The following is a 17491-nucleotide window of genomic DNA, read 5'->3' as shown; positions in this document are numbered from 1 at the left end:
AGATCTTCAAGGGCAGCTCCATGTAGACTGTATTGCAGTAATCCAGCCAGGCAGTGACCAGGGGTGAGTGACTGTGAGCAAGGCCTTCCAGTTCAAGAATGCTTGCAATTTGCACACATAGTAAATTTGTGCAAAGGTGCCTCTAGCCATGGCTGATACGTGCTCGAGCAGGAGCCATAAGTCCAGGAGGATCCCCAAATTGCACATTAGATCTGTCCGTGGGGATGCAACCCCGGCAAGAGCCAGAGCTGATACCAAATCCAGGAGGACCAAAGACCCAAAGCCACTCCATCTTGGTAAGATTGAGTTGTAGTCAGTTTCTCCCCATCCAAACCTTTATAGCCTCTGGGCACTGAGCCAACATTGGGACAGTGTTGCTTGGTCAGCCAGGGTGGAGATGCATACTGATGATACCACACTCTGTGTTATCGGATGGCCTCTCCCAATGATCTCATGTAGATGTTAGAGGAGGGATAAAAGATCTAAGCCCTGAGGAACCCCATATTGCAGGGGCCTAGGGTTCAGCCTCTCCCTCCCCCTCCAACACTGGATGGAACCTGCCACAGAGGAAACAGGAGAATCACTGCAAAACAGTGCTTCCACTCCCAACTCCCAGAGCTGGGGATACCATGGTTGCTGAGAGAACCAGAAGAGCCAAGGTTGATGCACCACCCTGTCCTGGGCCCTCCACAGGCCATCCACAAGCACAACCAATGCTGTCTCAGTGCTGTAACCCAGTCTGAACCCTGACTGAAAAGGGTCCAAATAATGTGCTTCATCCAAGGGCCTCTGAAGCTGAATGCTTACAACCTGCTCAACAACCTTGCCTAAAAATGGGAGGTTGGAGACTGGACAAAATTCTAACATGGCAGGGTCCAAAGATCGCTCTTTGAGAAAGGAGAGTACCACTGCCTTCTTCAAGGCAGGTAGTTCCACCCTTTCTGCAATGAGGCATTAATCTCAGCTTGGACCCAACCTCATGCCTCCTCCCAGGAAGCCTTAACCAACCACAAGGGGCACAGGTCCAGCACACAGGTGGTAGAACTCACAGTCCTGAGGATCCTGTCCACTTCTTCAGGAGTAACTAGCTCAAACTTTTCCAAGATAACAGAGTTCAGATATGCCCCAGTCACCTCCATAGGACCTGCCCAGCTGGTGTCCAAATCTCAGCAAAATTGAGCAACTTTATCTGACTGATGCCAAGCAAATTCCTCACCGAGGCCCTGCAACAGCCCCCCCAGCCCCTCCTTATGCGGAAGAGACCTGGTCACCCAAAACAGGGCCTCTGTCTGTCTGTCTGTCTGTCTGACTGTCCCAGCTTCTGCACACCAAGCAGTTCGAAAACATGCAAATGTGGGTAGATTAATTGGTACCGCTTCGGCGGGAAGGTAACGGCGTTCCGTGAGTCATGCTGGCCACATGACCCGGAAGTGTCCTATGGACAACGCCGGCTCCAAGGCTTTGAAACGGAGATGAGCACCGCCCCCTAGAGTCGGACACGACTGGACTTTACGTCAAGGGAAACCTTTACCTTTACCTTATGCTCAGCTGGCCTTGCTCTACCAGAATAGACTGGTATATAGTCTTTACAGTGTTGGCATTCTTCTTGCTCTTCCTTTCCTAATGAACCCAAGCAGAATTTGCCCTTTTTACAGCGGACACTGAAAGAATTTGTGATATAGGTTGTCCTATTCAGCAAACTTGTGTTGATAGTATATTTACATTATTTTGATATTTCATTGTATTTTTTAAAATTTGTTTTAATTTTGTTATCAAATTGTACATCACCTAGAGCAGGGTTCCCCAAGGTGGTCAATATCAACCCCCAAGGGGTTGATGGGACTATCTAAGAGGTTGATAAATGGCTGGGGGTCAAAAAGGGGTCAGTAAAAGGGGTCAATAGGAGGTTGATAAAGGAAGGTCGACTGGGGTCAATTAATCTTTTGAGGTCGCTGTAGAGCTCTACACCAGTCCCTAGTCCTGAAGGTAAGGTGGCTAGCGGGGGGTTGGATGGTCAGCTGCCAGCAAGAGCGGCCTTGAGTTGTCTCTATCTCTATTGTGTTGTTACTCGGTAATTTACTAGTGGGCTTTGCATTGTGGGTCTGTGACCTTCCACCCTTCCCCTTGTCTCTCTCATCTCCCCTGTCCTGGGAATGATATATGTACGTGTAGTATTCCTGTTCACCAACCATACTGAGCATACTCCCCCATCTTACCAATCTCCAACCTGAAGTCATTTAGTGGCCAGCTAGGACCACAGAATGGAGCAGAGTTTAACACAGTGGAGGAAGCTATGCACAGAAAAAGAATATTATCTAAAATAGCTTTAATGAGAAACACAGGTTATTGATCTTACACATTTAGCCCTCACAAGCATAAAGAATCCCACACTTAGACAGAGTAGGTTCAAAGTAAAGTAGAAAAGAGTTTTACTGACTTTATTCTTTGGTCCAGTTACATTCATCTTTGGTGGAAAATGATGCTCCTTGTTTCTTCTGTTCTTTACCTATACTTGGTGGTCTCTCAGCCCTACAGTTGCTAAGAGCTGCATGTAGAATAGGGGCAGAAGTTTCTTTTCTTAGGCTGACTGCATGGCCCAAGATGGAGCAGGAGACAAAGCATGCTGCATGCTTTGCTCCTGGTAGAAGGAGGAGGAAGAGAGAGAGAGAGGAAGTGGGAGTGGCAACAAACAGCTTCCTCAATAGCACAGAGAGTTTGCATCCTAGAGCAACCATCCATATGCTAATGAGGCATGCTGGACTTCCAACACAACCAAATATCAGTGCCTTGTTGATGCTCATCAGATGCATCATTCCCATTAATGATACCAACTTTCAGTAAAAAAAAAGGTATGTCAAATCTTATATTTTTCATATTTTAAGTATTACCTATTTTTATGAAGTCATTATTATTATCTATTATCTATTTATTTATCAAATTTTGTCACTGCCTGTCTCCCTCAAAAGAGGGACTCTGGGTGATTTACAGTAAAGCTAAAAAGAGATTCAGATACAATAAAAACAAGTTATCTTAACTATAAATATAAACTTAAATATAAATATAAAATAGCATCTGGGATGGCAATATTAAAATTCATAAGTACACAGGAACTACTTTAAGATTCTAGCCACCTCCAGGATTGACTACCCCCTTCCTGCCCCAAGCGAGGTGGCAGAACCAGGTCTTTACCCCTTTCTGGAAGGCCAGGAGAGAGGAGGTCTGCCTCACCTCCGGGGGAAGTGTTCCATAGGGCGGGGGCCATGGCAGAGAAGGGTCACTTCCTGGGCCCCGCCAATTGACAATCTCTCATGGACAGGATCCGTAACATACCCTCTCTGCCTGACCAGGTGGGATGGGTCAATGTAATGGAGATGAGACAGTCCCTCGGGTAACCTGGACCCATGCCATATAGGGCTTTAAAGCTGATAACCAACACCTTGAATTGGACCCAGAAGCAAACTGGCACCCAATGCAGCTCCCGCAGCAAAGGTGTTACATGCGCCATCCTTGGGGCACCCAAGAGTGCTCATGCGGCTGCATTCTGGACCAGCTGTAGCTTCCAGATACTGTTCAAGGGTAGCCTCATATAAAGCGCATTGCAGTAGTCTATACAGGAGATGACTAGGGCATGAGTGACTGACCAGAGGGCTTCCTGATCCAGGAAGGGGTGTAACTGGTGCACAACACTATTCTTGTTATTATTATTAATAGTACTATTAAAGTAGTATTTATTAAATTATTTTCATATAATAAATATTTGGGGGTTGATGGACAATCTGAAACTTTATGAAGGGGTCAATGAGTGCAAATTTTGGGAACCCCTGACCTAGAGGATTGTTTATTGAGATTAATAAACATACATTATAAAATAGATTAGAAATAAAAGCTGCCACTACCCTTTCCCAATTTCTAGGTGCTGTACATGTTTTACAGCATGGGTCACAACTGAATTGTCTCATGCTTCAACTGGTAACACACTTATGCGATGGATGGCTACCATCAGGTGGTACAAGAGTAATTTCTACTGTAATTGCAGTTGCTGCTCAGCATACAATTCAAATGGCAAATATTATGGCAAACCTGAAGACCTTCCAGCCAGATTATGGGATTGGGATGAATGAGCCACTGTTTTGTCTGAGGTTTCATGCCAAAGGACTGATGGTGAATGCTTGTGCCCATGCACTTTTCTTCTGCAAACTGCTCAGTGCCACCAGGTAAGGCAAGGAATATATATCTATCTAAAATTCTGCCTACCCACTCAATAAGATCTGACAGCATGGGCATGATTCTGGTCCCATCTATTAAATCAGTGCTTCTTAATTTTTTTTTTCTCTCAGGACCCCTTCCCACTTTTAAGACCCCAAAACAGCTTTTGTTTTTATGGGTTATACTTATTGATACTTATCAAATTAAACATTAAAATTGACACATTCACTGCTGCTCTACAGCTTCTCACAATTGTTTGATAGAATGTTAATATTGTATCATTTTTCAACAGCCTGGGAAATAATTTTGATTTTGTGAACCCCTGAGAGAATCTTTGGTGACCCCCCAGGAGTCCTAAGACCACGATTTAAGAAATACTGTATTAAATAATGTCATCTTGCAGGATCCGGGAGGCATGCCTTCTCCATCACTGTTCTCTGGAACACATTCCCCCCCCCCATGTCCGTTCAGCCCCAACCCTAATGTCGTTCAAGAGAGTTTTATAGACCTGGCTTTTTCCACAGACACTGGTTTAGGACATTCCATGAATCACAGATTGTCAGAGATTGTCTATTGTGGATGTTTTTCCCTAGCAAGCTGTGGAGCCCCCCCCCCCCCCGCAATTATTTTATTTGTTTATATTGTTCTTTCACTTGTCACAGGCAAGTGAATGGTCAAAGAAATTGAAATTATAAATAAATATAAATTTTATTTTTCAGGGTAGACTAACATGACTGGGCAATCTTAGATAGATTAAGAATTACTAGTAGACATTTGAATAGATTATAGCAAATTAACAAGGATCTTGAATTTTCAACTGTGAACAATAGCAATATGTAGGAATTCTAAAATGTTATTTTGGGGGGTTTATAGGAAGTTCCCGTTGTGAAAAACTCTTGAGGGGCATACCCCTCAACTTTCATAAATTGGGTTAAAAACAAAACAGTGAAAATAAAACAATATTACTTAACCTACGCATAGCACTGGGAACAATAATCCCAGGTCAAAAGACTTTCTACAAGAAGAAGCAAGTTCACAACATCCCAGCCCCTAATTAAATAATCATGTTTTAATAGCATTCCTAAAAACCAAGAGGGAAGGGGTCATCCAGGTATCTGGGGAATGCGACTCCATAGAGGGGGTAGCCACTGAGAAGGCTTGATTCTGGGGTCCTTGGAGATGGCACAGGGGCAGAACTACTATGAAACTAATGAAGCTTAAGCTTCAGGGCCCCTAATCCTGGAGGGGCCCCAGAAGCGACTTCAGTCCACATTGCTTAAAAATTTTGGGTCTACTGTATGAGAAGGGTTTTTTTTAAAAAAAATTAATAATATAGTGTAATAACAGTTTAAGCTTCAGGGCCCCAAAAATGTAGGTCCACCTCTGAGATGGCATTATTTAGTTGTGAGTCCAGGAGGACCCCAAGATACTAACACAACAGCAGTCCTCCCTTTCCTATTGGAAAATTGGATAGCTCTTCTGAGAGCAAACTATTTGCTAAAAAGAACATGGCTGTCTAGGCCACTGTTTCTCAACCTGGGCCACTTTCAGATGTGTGGACTTCAACTCTTAGAATTCCCCAGCCAGCCTTGCTGTTGAAGTGGCTGGTGAAGTCCACACATCTTAAAGTGAAGACCCTTTAAGATATGTGGACTTCAACAAGGCTGGCTGGGGAATTCTGAGAGTTGAAGTCCACACATCTTAAAGTGGCTCAGGTTGAGAAACACTGGTCTAGGCTAGACCATGTCTATACCTGTCTATACATGACAGATTAGCAGAGAGCCAAGCGTGAGTGCATGGTGTCAAAGTATCAGTTTTTGATCTTCTCTTTTCAAGGCTAACCTTAAAAAGTTCCATCAATCTCTCCTCCTATAATTTCCGTTTATATAATTGCTCTGACTGACTGTCACTGAGCATGTTGTCATTCGCCTGCATCCTTCTTAATGAATTGGATACTAGTAGTCAGGGTGACCTCAACCAAAGCAGAACAGAATGGAACTACTGTATTATGTGTTTTGGCAAATGTACTTCTAGTGATGCAGCTTAAAGTGGCAATTTTCCTTTCTGTGGACATATCACACTGCTGACTCAGATTCAGCATATCATTCCAAGATATTTTTCACACTTGCCTATCCATGCTCTAAGAAATATGTAGCAATCATTTTACACTTTGAATTTTTTGTCTGTACTGTATATGTAACAATAGCTGTTTCGGGTTTTCCTTCAGGCCGAAAGAAGAGGGTTGTGAGGATGAACCTGCTGGTTCCCAGGCTTGCAAGGATAATCAAAGACTGAAGATTGGTATTATTGGTGGAGGCCATCTTGGGAAACAGCTGGCCAGAACATTGTTACATCTGGGTGCCATTTCAGGAAAGAACATCCAGATCTCCACAAGACGCCCAGAAACTCTATGTAAGAATCAGGTGCTTGAAAGACAGACATAAAGCTTTATCACGCACAAAATTAAAAAGAAGTCCTTTCTATACAATAGTAGAATTCAGGTTCTAATCATATACTGTATATTCTTTGTATATCTTCCTCCATGAATTACTGATTCTTAGCCTCAGTTTATATTCCATTATAGCAATATTGATTCCTTTTCTTGCTTTCAAATTTTGGCTTTGAACAGTTGCCAAGCGCAATTGTGAAAAGAATTCATAAAAAGCTACCCATATTGGTTAAAAACAAGAGTTGGTGTGCTTTGTTAAATATGTAGTTAAAGTAAGATTCCTTGCTGCTGAAGCATAGGAAAAAAAACACAAAAAATCTCAGAATTGTTTTAAAATGGAATAATCAAATGAAGTGTTTGGTTGCATCCATTGGCGGCTTTGCTTTAGGGAGAAGTGCTTCAGCTTATGCTAAGCAGGGAAATCAGTGTTTGCTAGAGACTGACCCATTTAGCTTCCACCTTCCTATAAAAAAAGTCCAATTTGTAAAAGCAGAGGTGCTTTCTTTTATCATCATTACCTGTTGGAGTTCTTGGGACTCAAAAGGAAAATGAAATCTATACAATCAAAATAAAATATAATTTAATTTAATTATAACCTTTATAATAGGAGAAGCTTAATTTTATCCTTCCCTTCAAACCACACATCCTGGCTTTAATTTTTTTCATCTTTTTAAAAGGAATTTATATGTTCCTCGATTAGTTTTTTCTGGTGCAGTTGTAAATTATATTGTAGTACATAAAGGTAAAGGTTTCCCTTGACATTAAGTCCAGTCGTGTCCGACTCTAGGGGGTGGTGCTCATCTCCGTTTCAAAGCCGAAGAGCCAGCATTTGTCCGTAGACATTTCCGTGGTCATGTGGCCAGCATGACTAAACAGAACGCCGTTACCTGCCCACTGAAGCGGTACCTATTAATCTACTCACATTGGCATGTTTTCAAACTGCTAGGTTGGCAGGAGATGGGACTAGCAACGGGAGCTCACCCCATCATGCGGATTCGAACCACCGACCTTCCGATCGGCAAGCTCAGCAGCTCAGCGGTTTAGTAGTCCCAGCAATATAATCATTGTTTTTATGCCCATGTATGCAGTGAACAAATGCTACCTTTATAGAGATATGGAGCACACACATTTCACCAGTGATAGGAAGCCTGTTATTCTCTTCGTTCTTTGGGTTAAAGTTCCCATAATCCCTGATCACTAGCCATCCTCACTGGGACTGATAGAATATAGTATCTTTATTGTGATCTTTGATGAACATAAAGTAAAAACATAGAGCCTATAAAATTAATAACTGTAACATAAAATTTGTTTCTACAAATTGTAAGGATAGTGTCCTAACAGTCAGGAACCACACTGAGATGAGGAATAGGTCTCTAGTGTTTATTACTGCTACATAAGACAGAAAATCCTAACAAACTGAAGAAGCGTGGGAAAAACCCAGACAGATAAACCCCAAAAGTTAAGGCAGGTCTGATCTGTGTCTCTTTGAATGGCTGCTTAATTCCTCAGTACTACGCATGCATTTTCCCCCCTGGATAGAGGCCCCCTCCTGCTCGCCATCAGTACTCATGACAGATAGTAACTATAGTTACTAAAATATAACATAAAGTTACTAAATACAACACATATATATAAATATTATATATATATGTGTGTGTGTGTGTGTGTGTGTGTTATATAAAAATGTAACATAGTTACTAAAATATAACATAAAATTACTAAATACAACATATATATAAATATATAAATATTATATATATATATATATATATATATTAAAAAAAATGTAACAGTTACTAAAATATAACATAAAGTAAAAACATAGAACCTATAAAATTAATAACTATAACATACAATTTTGTGTCTACAAATTGTAAGGATAGTAACTATAGAGTAAAAAGAGGGAGAGATAGAAACTATAAGTCTGCTATAAAACCAAATCTGTGCTATCTTAAAAAGCTAAAAGAAGAAGCTGCAACAGCAATAATGTCTGGAAGACCAAATAACTGGAAATGAACAGCCATAGTGTGATAGTTAGCTCTGAGCTGTAGGTCAAACAATTGGAGATGTTAAGTTGTCTACTGACTATCTTAGACTGAAGTGGGGAAGTTCTTTTTTACAGAAAGAAAATTGCTAATACTGTTCCTTAGTACTAGGTTGATATTTCTTAATTACACTAATACAAACAGGATAAAGGAAGTCAGGAAATTATTCTTGACAAATAAGGAGTGAGGAGGACACCAGGGAGATGGTGAGATTGTTTTTGGAGGTGGACGCCTCCAAAACTGGAAGATGATGAAAAGGGCCACAATTTTCAGGGATAATGGTGGGCCACATAAGGGACAAAGAAATTTAGAGGTGTACTGAAGGAAAAGAAGAAGAAGAAATGAAATTAGATTATAGACTCTGAGAGCCAGTTTGGTAAAGAACTGTGAGTTCTAGTTCTCACTTAGGCATAAAAGCTGATTGGGTGGCTTTGAGCCACTCACTCTCTCTCTCAGGCCAAACAATCCACCTTACAGGGTGGTTGGGGAAAATAGGAGGAGGAAGGGATATATATGCCATCTTGAGTTATAAAAAATAAAAGAGGATATAAAGCTAATAAATCAATCATCAGTCATAGATTTATAGAGTCAAAAGGAACTCCAAGGATCATCTAGAAAACTAATTATGACTAAATATATTTATCTATTAGAAAGGAAGGAAAAAGCATTTAAGTTCCTGGCTCTCCACGATCACTTAGGAGAGAGACAATGAAATCTTGACGTTCATATGAAACTGAACTATGGAGCAGCAACATCTAGAGGGCTACAGGACTATGATTAAGGATCTTGCAGAACTTAATTATAATAGAGAGCAGCAACAAAAAGAAAATGAAATTCAGTTAGGCAATGCTTTTTCTGAGGAAGTCATTTAACTTGAGGAAAACAACAAATATGGTAAATATACAGAGGACCTAGGAAAAATGGGGGAGAGAGGGGAGATACTTTGAAGGTGCATGTGCCCAGCTGTTCTTGGCCATTTTGACCCTTGTAATTTATTCTAGTCTTATAGAGTATTAAGTATAACCCAGCCATTACTGTCACAGTATAACGCCTGTTTATTACACTGGCAATGGCATGATGACTCTATCAGATGCTGTAGGTGTGGAAATGGCACTTAGCTCAGAGCTCATAAACTATAGAGGAAAAAACACTACTGATTTTAAAGCCAACATCCTTAACAATCCTACTGCTTAGCTCTGCTGTGGGGGAAGGTTTTGCCATATAAGTTCAAAAGGGTCTAACTTCAAACATCTGCAACTGAAGAGCAAGTAGAAGCCCCAGGAATATCCTGTGACTGCCAACCAAGCTCTCAGTGTTGCCAGTGGTTCATCAAATGGATGCAGCCTGAAGTAGCATGGGCTGTGAAACTCTGCCTGACTATTCAGAGTAGCACAGGGAAGAGAGAAGAGCCCTGGGCTTGGGCAGATATGTTGATTCCCAAGTAGACAGCAATGTGAGAAGAGCACAAGGAACAGAAAGCCTTGAGAGAGTTACGGGCCAGTGCAAGAGAGCAGTCGGCCAGTGGGCCAGGTTCTATGGTCATGCTGGGAACTAAGATGCCAGGGGCTTTATAAGAAATGCCAGCCAAGAGCACAAAGAAGGCAACAGTCACAGGTGTGACTGAACAGAGGTCGGAAGAAATAGGAAACACTGGCTCTGCTGCTTGATAGAATTGGAATCTTCCTGACTACTTTGAAATACAACCAGCTGTTTAGACCCTACCAAGCCAGGCTTTCAAGGATGCTTGTGGAGAGGTTCTGCCTGAAGGTGCATAAGCTCAGAAGGAAGATATATCCTGCATGGTCCTTAGACTGGCTGCCAAAGTTGTCCTTGGGCTATCTAATTAAGATGACTATTTGAGAACCCATTTACATTATCCAGAGTTCCTACTGTATGTGTAGGTGGCTACTTTAGGATTAGCTTTAATGAAGGAGGGCTAATAATGTATATAACTACATAATTTAATGTAATTAAGTCAGGTCCTTTCAGCTTATATAAATACTATATTGTATATAATAAGTCAATAAAATAATAACACCAATGACTACTCTAGAGAAAAATAAATAGAATACATTTGTACAAAGCCATCATCGCTAAACTTCTCAGTAATATTTATTGAAATAGTGCCAGATGATTATTTTTGGCATTTTTTGTTTCTATGTAAAGGTTTCATTGGTCCATGGTCCAGATGGCTATGGTATATACAGTTCATTATTATTTCTATTCTAAGTGCTAAAATGTCATTGAAGGAGAGAGACTGACTAGATCACCTAATTAAAATTATAGCCTAATTTTCTTCCATACTAAAAAAATTGAATGGAAATGGTTGGCCACATGCACACATATCTACCTGAAACATTAGGCAATGCCCTCGAGTTCACAGTGCTTAGATCGGGGCTATAGGGACACACAGCAAAATGTACCCGTTGGCTGCCTCCTAGTTAGGAAGTTCTGTCCTCCTGCGACATGCCAAAAGATGTCAGTATATCTCTCTGTGTAAAGATAGGCATATTGGAAGCAGTGGGAGTTTTGCCTGATGGCAAATATATCATTTGCAGCTTCAGATTCTTGGGGTGGGATGGCCATATATTTAAATAAATAAAACATTTTATGTATGTTTGGTTAGACCAGTGTTTCTCAGCCTTGGCAACTTTAAGATGTGTGGACTTCAACTCCCACAATTCCCCAGCCACCATGGGGAATGGCATGGCTGCCTGGGGAATTCTGGGAGTTGAAGTCCATACATCTTAAAGTTGCCAAGGCTGAGAAACACTGGGCTAGACTGTCTCAACAGTGCACTTTTGAATATGATCACTTAAAACAGTGAAAACGTAAGACTTGATATCTTAAACGCTAACCAAGTTGTGATAGCATTTTGTAGACTATAGTTCATTTCATTAGATATATTAAGTATTATTGTAAATGAGGAATGCATATATACATAGTATAATGGGGGAAGAAACTGGCTACTCTCCACACCAAAGAATGAATGGAGCACAGATCTGACATCAGGCATAGCAATACCCCAGAACCAGTGGGCGGCATTTCACTTTGCTGCTTCTCAAAGCGAAGGAATTACACAGCCTGATTTCATCATAAAGCAATAGAGCTAGAATTTATCAGAAATGTTATACTATTTTCCACAGAGGAAACAGAGATAAAGGGTCACCACCCAAGTGTGAGAACACATATGTCCCAACCCAACAATAGCCAGTATCAGTAGCTAATAACCACTCGCTCTGCATATTTCGCAAGTAATTTTTCTCTGACCCCACTGTTACTGTTCTTTTTCCTCATAACCATGTGTGCATACACATTTCTTGCTGAGGATGGTACTCCATGCCTCCATAATAGTTTATGTAATAATAAAATCTGTCATTAATGTGGTCATTAGTCTGCAAGATGCCACAAGCTTCTGCAGGTTCTATTGTAACAAATTAACTTGCATCTCTCTCTGGAGATTCAGAAGGAAATTGAAGCCTGCAGCCTCTGTGGTTAAAGCTTTGTTCTATCGGAGCAGAAATAATTATTTTTCTTTTCTTTTCTAGTAGAATTCCAGAAGCTGGGAGTTGGGTGTGTTTATAACAATAAGCAGCTGGTAGGCTGGGCAGATGTTGTTTTTCTCTGCTGCCTTCCATGTCACCTTCCACATATATGTTCAGATGTTCAGGCTTCTCTCAAAAACTCTTGTATTATGTACAGCTTGGTCACAGCAATCCCTTTGACCAGGTAGGTTTTAATCTATGCATAAAGATAAAAGTTGCACTTTCTGGACTTAAGGACATTTTTCTAAAGTTTTGTCTTCTTTTTAAAGATAATCTTGGCATGGCATAGCATAGCATTAAGCCTCAGGAAAGTGGTATTTAGGTTGCTGATTTTTACATCATGCGACAAGCTGGGCTTGAGGAATCCAAGGCTGGAGTTAAAATCTCTGGAAGAAACATTAACAATCTCAGATATGCAGATGATACCACTTTGATGGCTGAAAGCGAAGAGGAACTGAGGAGCCTTATGATGAAGGTGAAAGAAGAAAGTGCAAAAGCTGGCTTGCAGCTAAACCCCAAAAAAACCAAGATTATGGCAACCAGCTTGATTGATAACTGGCAAATAGAGGGAGAAAATGTAGAAGCAGTGAAAGACTTTGTATTCCTAGGTGCAAAGATTACTGCAGATGCTGACTGCAGTCAGGAAATCAGAAGATGCTTAATCCTTGGGAGAAGAGCAATGACAAATCTCGATAAAATAGTTAAGAGCAGAGACATCACACTGACAACAAAGGCCCGCATAGTTAAAGCAATGGTGTTCCCTGTAGTAACATATGGCTGCGAGAGCTGGACCATAAGGAAGGCTGAGCGAAGGAAGATCGATGCTTTTGAACTGTGGTGTTGGAGGAAAATTCTGAGAGTGCCTTGGACTGCAAGAAGATCCAACCAGTCCATCTTCCAGGAAATAAAGCCAGACTGCTCACTTGAGGGAATGATATTAAAGGCAAAACTGAAATACTTTGGCCACATAATGAGAAGACAGGACACCCTGGAGAAGATGCTGATGCTAGGGAGAGTGGAAGGCAAAAGGAAGAGGGGCCGACCAAGGGCAAGATGGATGGATGATATTCTAGAGGTGACGGACTCGTCCCTGGGGGAGCTGGGGGTGTTGACGACCGACAGGAAGCTCTGGCATGGGCTGGTCCATGAAGTCACAAAGAGTCGGAAGCGACTAAACGAATAAACAACAAACTGAGTGTAATAACTTATTTTCCTCAGTACGAATGGCAAACCACTTCTAATCATGGCCAAGAAAATTACATGGATGTAATCACCAGAAATGGAGTCTGGCTGTGTATATCTTAGCTCTCTTCTATATGACAAATGAGAATGGCATTGTAGTAGACTTTTCTGTTGAATAGTGAAAGGCAGGCCAGAGTATTAAGGGTACTCCCATCTCTAGCTAGCATCCACATATTTTGTGGTTACATTTGGAAGGTATAAACAGGCCTTGTGCTGTAACCGAGCATACAGGTAGTCCTCAATGACCATTCTGGCAAATAAAATCACAAAATCAATAAGGAACTATGTGATTCACTTAACAACCATGCAGCTTGCTTAAGGACCATGGTGATTTGCTTAATAACCACAAAAAAAGGTCACAAAATTGGGTTGGATTCACTTAATGACCACTTCACTTATACCACCTGTATATCTTTTTGATTGTGTTCATATAGAACAAGGAACCATTATGTGCAGAAAATGCTCATTCTGTGTATGTACAGTATGTCAGCAAACATTGGCTAAAGGCACTAGCTGAGATTGAGCATGATCTACAGATACATACTCTTTGCAAACTTGCTTCCTGATGCTTGGTCCACCTGCATAATTTAAGCTCTTACTTACTTTCAGACTGAAGCAACTTATTTCCTCCTGTTCAATCTTGAGGCCACAGTACACATTTTCTGACAACAGCTCTTTTTCTATGTGGGAGGCTGACAGGACAGTTGTGGAAGCCCTCAAAGACCCAGCAGTTATCCAGGCGACGTGTCCTTGCAGCTCAAAGAGTAGGTGGGCTTTTTGCAAGCTATGTGAAAAATGCAACTTTCTCCCTTGTTCTTTTCCTGCCTATAGATCTGTCTGCACTCTGTCCAGAAAATTGGTGTCAGTGGCAGCTATACAGTATACTATGGGCACTACTATGGTATGGTCTTTTACGGTTTAGGCTTTAAACAACTTTCTCCAACTTGGTGTTCTCCCTTGGCCATTATGACTAGGAGTGATGGGAGGGCAACAGGTTGAAGAAGGCTATTATAGAGGCATGATGAACTAAACATGATATAAAATGTTTCCTTATTTTTCAGGGGAAATAGTTGTCAACATGAAGTGGCTGGCAGCTGTGTTTTATGCAGCTCTAAATAGCTATTCACAACAGCATTTGTCCTATACAAGGGCTCTGGAATTGCTCAATCAAGTATGTTTTCCTGAAGGCAATGCCACCACCCCACCACCATTACTAGTTTGCGAAAATTTTATCAACCAAGCCTTTGCTTCCTCCTTGGCTGCTGATGAGTAAGTAAAATCCAGTAGGAAATTGTTCTGTTTAATCTTGCCTTATCCAACATTTTTAAAAGCTAATAATGCATCATTATGGAATTTATGAGCAATATTTAATGGCTCAGTTTTTTAAGTGAAAGAATCTGGGTAATGCTACTAAAAAAGTCACAAACTGCAGGAGTTCTGTCCTAATGAGCTCGCTGAAAGTCCCCCCTCCCTCAAATCCCCAGTAATGCATGAGGATTCCAGCAGTGTAAGAGAATGAGGCTATGCCTGCTTGCCCACTTCCTCCCTATACCTCAGTTTGAGACCTATCTTTGTGCACGATACCCAATCCCTGTATACAATTTGACTCCTTGCATGAATAGGCCTGTATTTTTTACAATTCGTCCCACATTCTACTTCAGACTGAGCTGCTTCCAAGGTTAAGCCATCATGTGGAGGCTACCGAAAATACAGTTTGCATTTGTAGCAACTTGTCATAATTTGAAGGCATTCCTCTTATGGATACTCCTGCCTGTAAAGAAGATTTTCTATACCAACATTACGTGCTGGCCCAGAGGCTCTGTATAGATGCAGTTAGAGCTGTATAAAGTGAGCAGTTTTTAAATTGCTTAGCAGCAGCCCCTGCCCACATTCCCAAGAGCAGAACAGTGAGCCATACTTACTCCTTTTCAGTCATTTTCTCCCTTCAGGCACTGCACGTTTGTTTGCAGCTAGAGAATATAAGCAAGGGATTTGCATGTGTCCATTTAATTGCACACCACCTTGACCTGAGCTGATCGGTCTTCTTTGAGCCTTCTGAGGGGGCTTGCTTGCTGGGTTCATGCGTGGTAAATGCATCATAGAGTGAAGGAGCTTCATCCAAGGGTCTCTGAAGCTGAATGCTTACCACCTGTTCAACAACCTTGCCTAAAAATGGGAGGTTGGAGAGTGGACAAAAGTTGTCTAACATGGTTAGGTCCAAGGATCGCTCTTTGAGAAGATAGCATACACTGCCTTCTTCAAGGCGGGTAAATAAATAAATAACAATCAAAAGATATAACAAAACAACTCATGGATAAAACATCTCAAATAATAAAACAGAGATGACCCAATCTAGTCAGAATATCTTCCAGAACAGTTCTGTCCTCAGCGTCTTTCTAAATGCAATCAGGAAAGGGGCCAGCCCAGAGGTTCCCAAACTTTCTTGGTTCCTGGTGCCCTTACTAATTTTTTCACAGTGACCCTAGGCCAAAACTGTGAACTACCTTGAGCTAGTACTTTGCACAGTGACAGATGTGAAGTACTGCTGTGTTTCCCTTGAAAATTTCACATATCCCAGGGTGACACATGCGTAGTTTGGGAACTGTGGGGCCAGCCTGATCTCCACAGGAAGTCTGTTTCAGAGAACCAAGCACCTATTGGCTTCAGCTCCCTTTCCCCCCCAAAATAGGGCAGCAGGAGTAGTTTATGTCTCGATGACCTGACTGGAGCAAGGGATAACATTGCATAAATACATATAGAGACTATGAGAGACTCCTGAAGAATCTTTATAGACTGGAGGTAAAACATTAAATATGCTCCCATTTCCATACCTACGATAACAAAACACTGAGGATACTGATTTATCTTATCGCTTCAGGGATTTATCGATAACAGATTTTTCTGTTCTCCTAGTTCCTTCCCCTGGTTTGATATAACAACCGTACAGCTAAAAGACTCGCCTCTTAGCCAGCTTCTTGAAACAAATAAATCTCTTCAAGAAAAAACTGCTGCATTTTACTGTAATATGGTAACAGCACTGCCCACAAAAAGTGAGGATTTTACGACATCTATGACTAAAAAGATACCACTTTCAGCTGTGCTGCTGAAACCCACGAAGTCACTGAATTTTCAAATGGATGGAATTTCCACAAGCAAAACAGAAGAGGCATCTAGTACTGATTCTGAAGAGTCATAAATTATCTCTTCAAGTTGTCAGAAGTGGAAACATTGTTTTGCTTTCATTTTTAACATTAAAAGAACTTTGGGAGCAGTGTCTATGATCACGTTGTAAGAATTCAGAGGGTAAATATCAATGAAAGCCAATGGGAAATTAATTTTTGCAGTGAAAAACTAGGAATAGATGCAAAACAGAAGGGAAATCCTAAAAGCCGCATGATTTGTGCGTCCCCCTTTCTATCATATTTGTCCATGGCCGCATTCACAAGGCACACTAAAGTGTCAAACTGTTACTTTGTGCACAAATTCTACCATGTTACACCCTGTCATTTATGGCTCTGTAATTCAAGTTTATGTTTTATTTTACCTTTTGGATCTGAAATGGCTGCCTCCTTGGCATTCGTAAATCCACTTTTCAGACATAAATTACATTGTAAACACTGTATTTATAAGTTTGGTTATTTGATTTTTCATGTATCTCCTCCATCTTTGCATTTATCTAAAACTTAAGTATATTAGCACAATATAACTGGCTCAACTAAATACTGTTGCAGTCTTACATTATAATAATGACCATTTGTTCCAGTTTAGAAGAAGAAGATTGGACCTGCAGTGAAATTGTTGCATGTACTTCTAAAGAAATGGAAGTTCTAAATCATGTTACTTATGAATTAGCAAATTCCAGTGGTAAAATTTCTTAATTTTATATGGCATTGGAACGTTTTGAGCAGTTGAGTATCCTTTGCACTGCATGACTATTGTGCTATCTGTAATGGATGTTGTTCCATGATCCTAAGTATATAGATCAACTCATTAATGTACTGCAG

General features: G+C 40.9%; 1 protein-coding gene across 1 annotated transcript; it reads left to right on the top strand.

Annotated features, from left to right (window-relative positions):
• The first annotated feature begins 3968 nt into the window (after window positions 1-3968).
• NOXRED1 (NADP dependent oxidoreductase domain containing 1) lies at window positions 3969-17239 on the top strand. The gene is made up of 6 exons (XM_063293691.1): window positions 3969-4214; window positions 6434-6618; window positions 12249-12429; window positions 14097-14251; window positions 14549-14756; window positions 16401-17239. The coding sequence occupies exons 1-6, from the start codon at window positions 4060-4062 to the stop codon at window positions 16681-16683; spliced, it is 1167 nt and encodes a 388-aa protein (XP_063149761.1). The 5' UTR covers window positions 3969-4059; the 3' UTR covers window positions 16684-17239.
• The last annotated feature ends 252 nt before the right edge of the window (window positions 17240-17491 follow it).

This window comes from Candoia aspera, chromosome 1 (genome assembly GCF_035149785.1).
Source record: "Candoia aspera isolate rCanAsp1 chromosome 1, rCanAsp1.hap2, whole genome shotgun sequence".
NCBI lineage: Eukaryota > Metazoa > Chordata > Lepidosauria > Squamata > Boidae > Candoia > Candoia aspera.
Note: the sequence above shows the minus strand (reverse complement) of the source record. Positions and strands in the feature narration are given on the sequence as shown.

Coding starts and splice junctions, on each gene's coding strand:
- NOXRED1 (XM_063293691.1), top strand. CDS start 4,060: ATGGCAAATATTATGGCAAACCTGAAGACCTTCCAGCCAGATTATGGG. Junction 14,252..14,548: donor GTGTCCTTGCAGCTCAAAGA/GTAGGTGGGCTT, acceptor CTTATTTTTCAG/GGGAAATAGTTGTCAACATG. Junction 14,757..16,400: donor TCCTCCTTGGCTGCTGATGA/GTAAGTAAAATC, acceptor CTGTTCTCCTAG/TTCCTTCCCCTGGTTTGATA.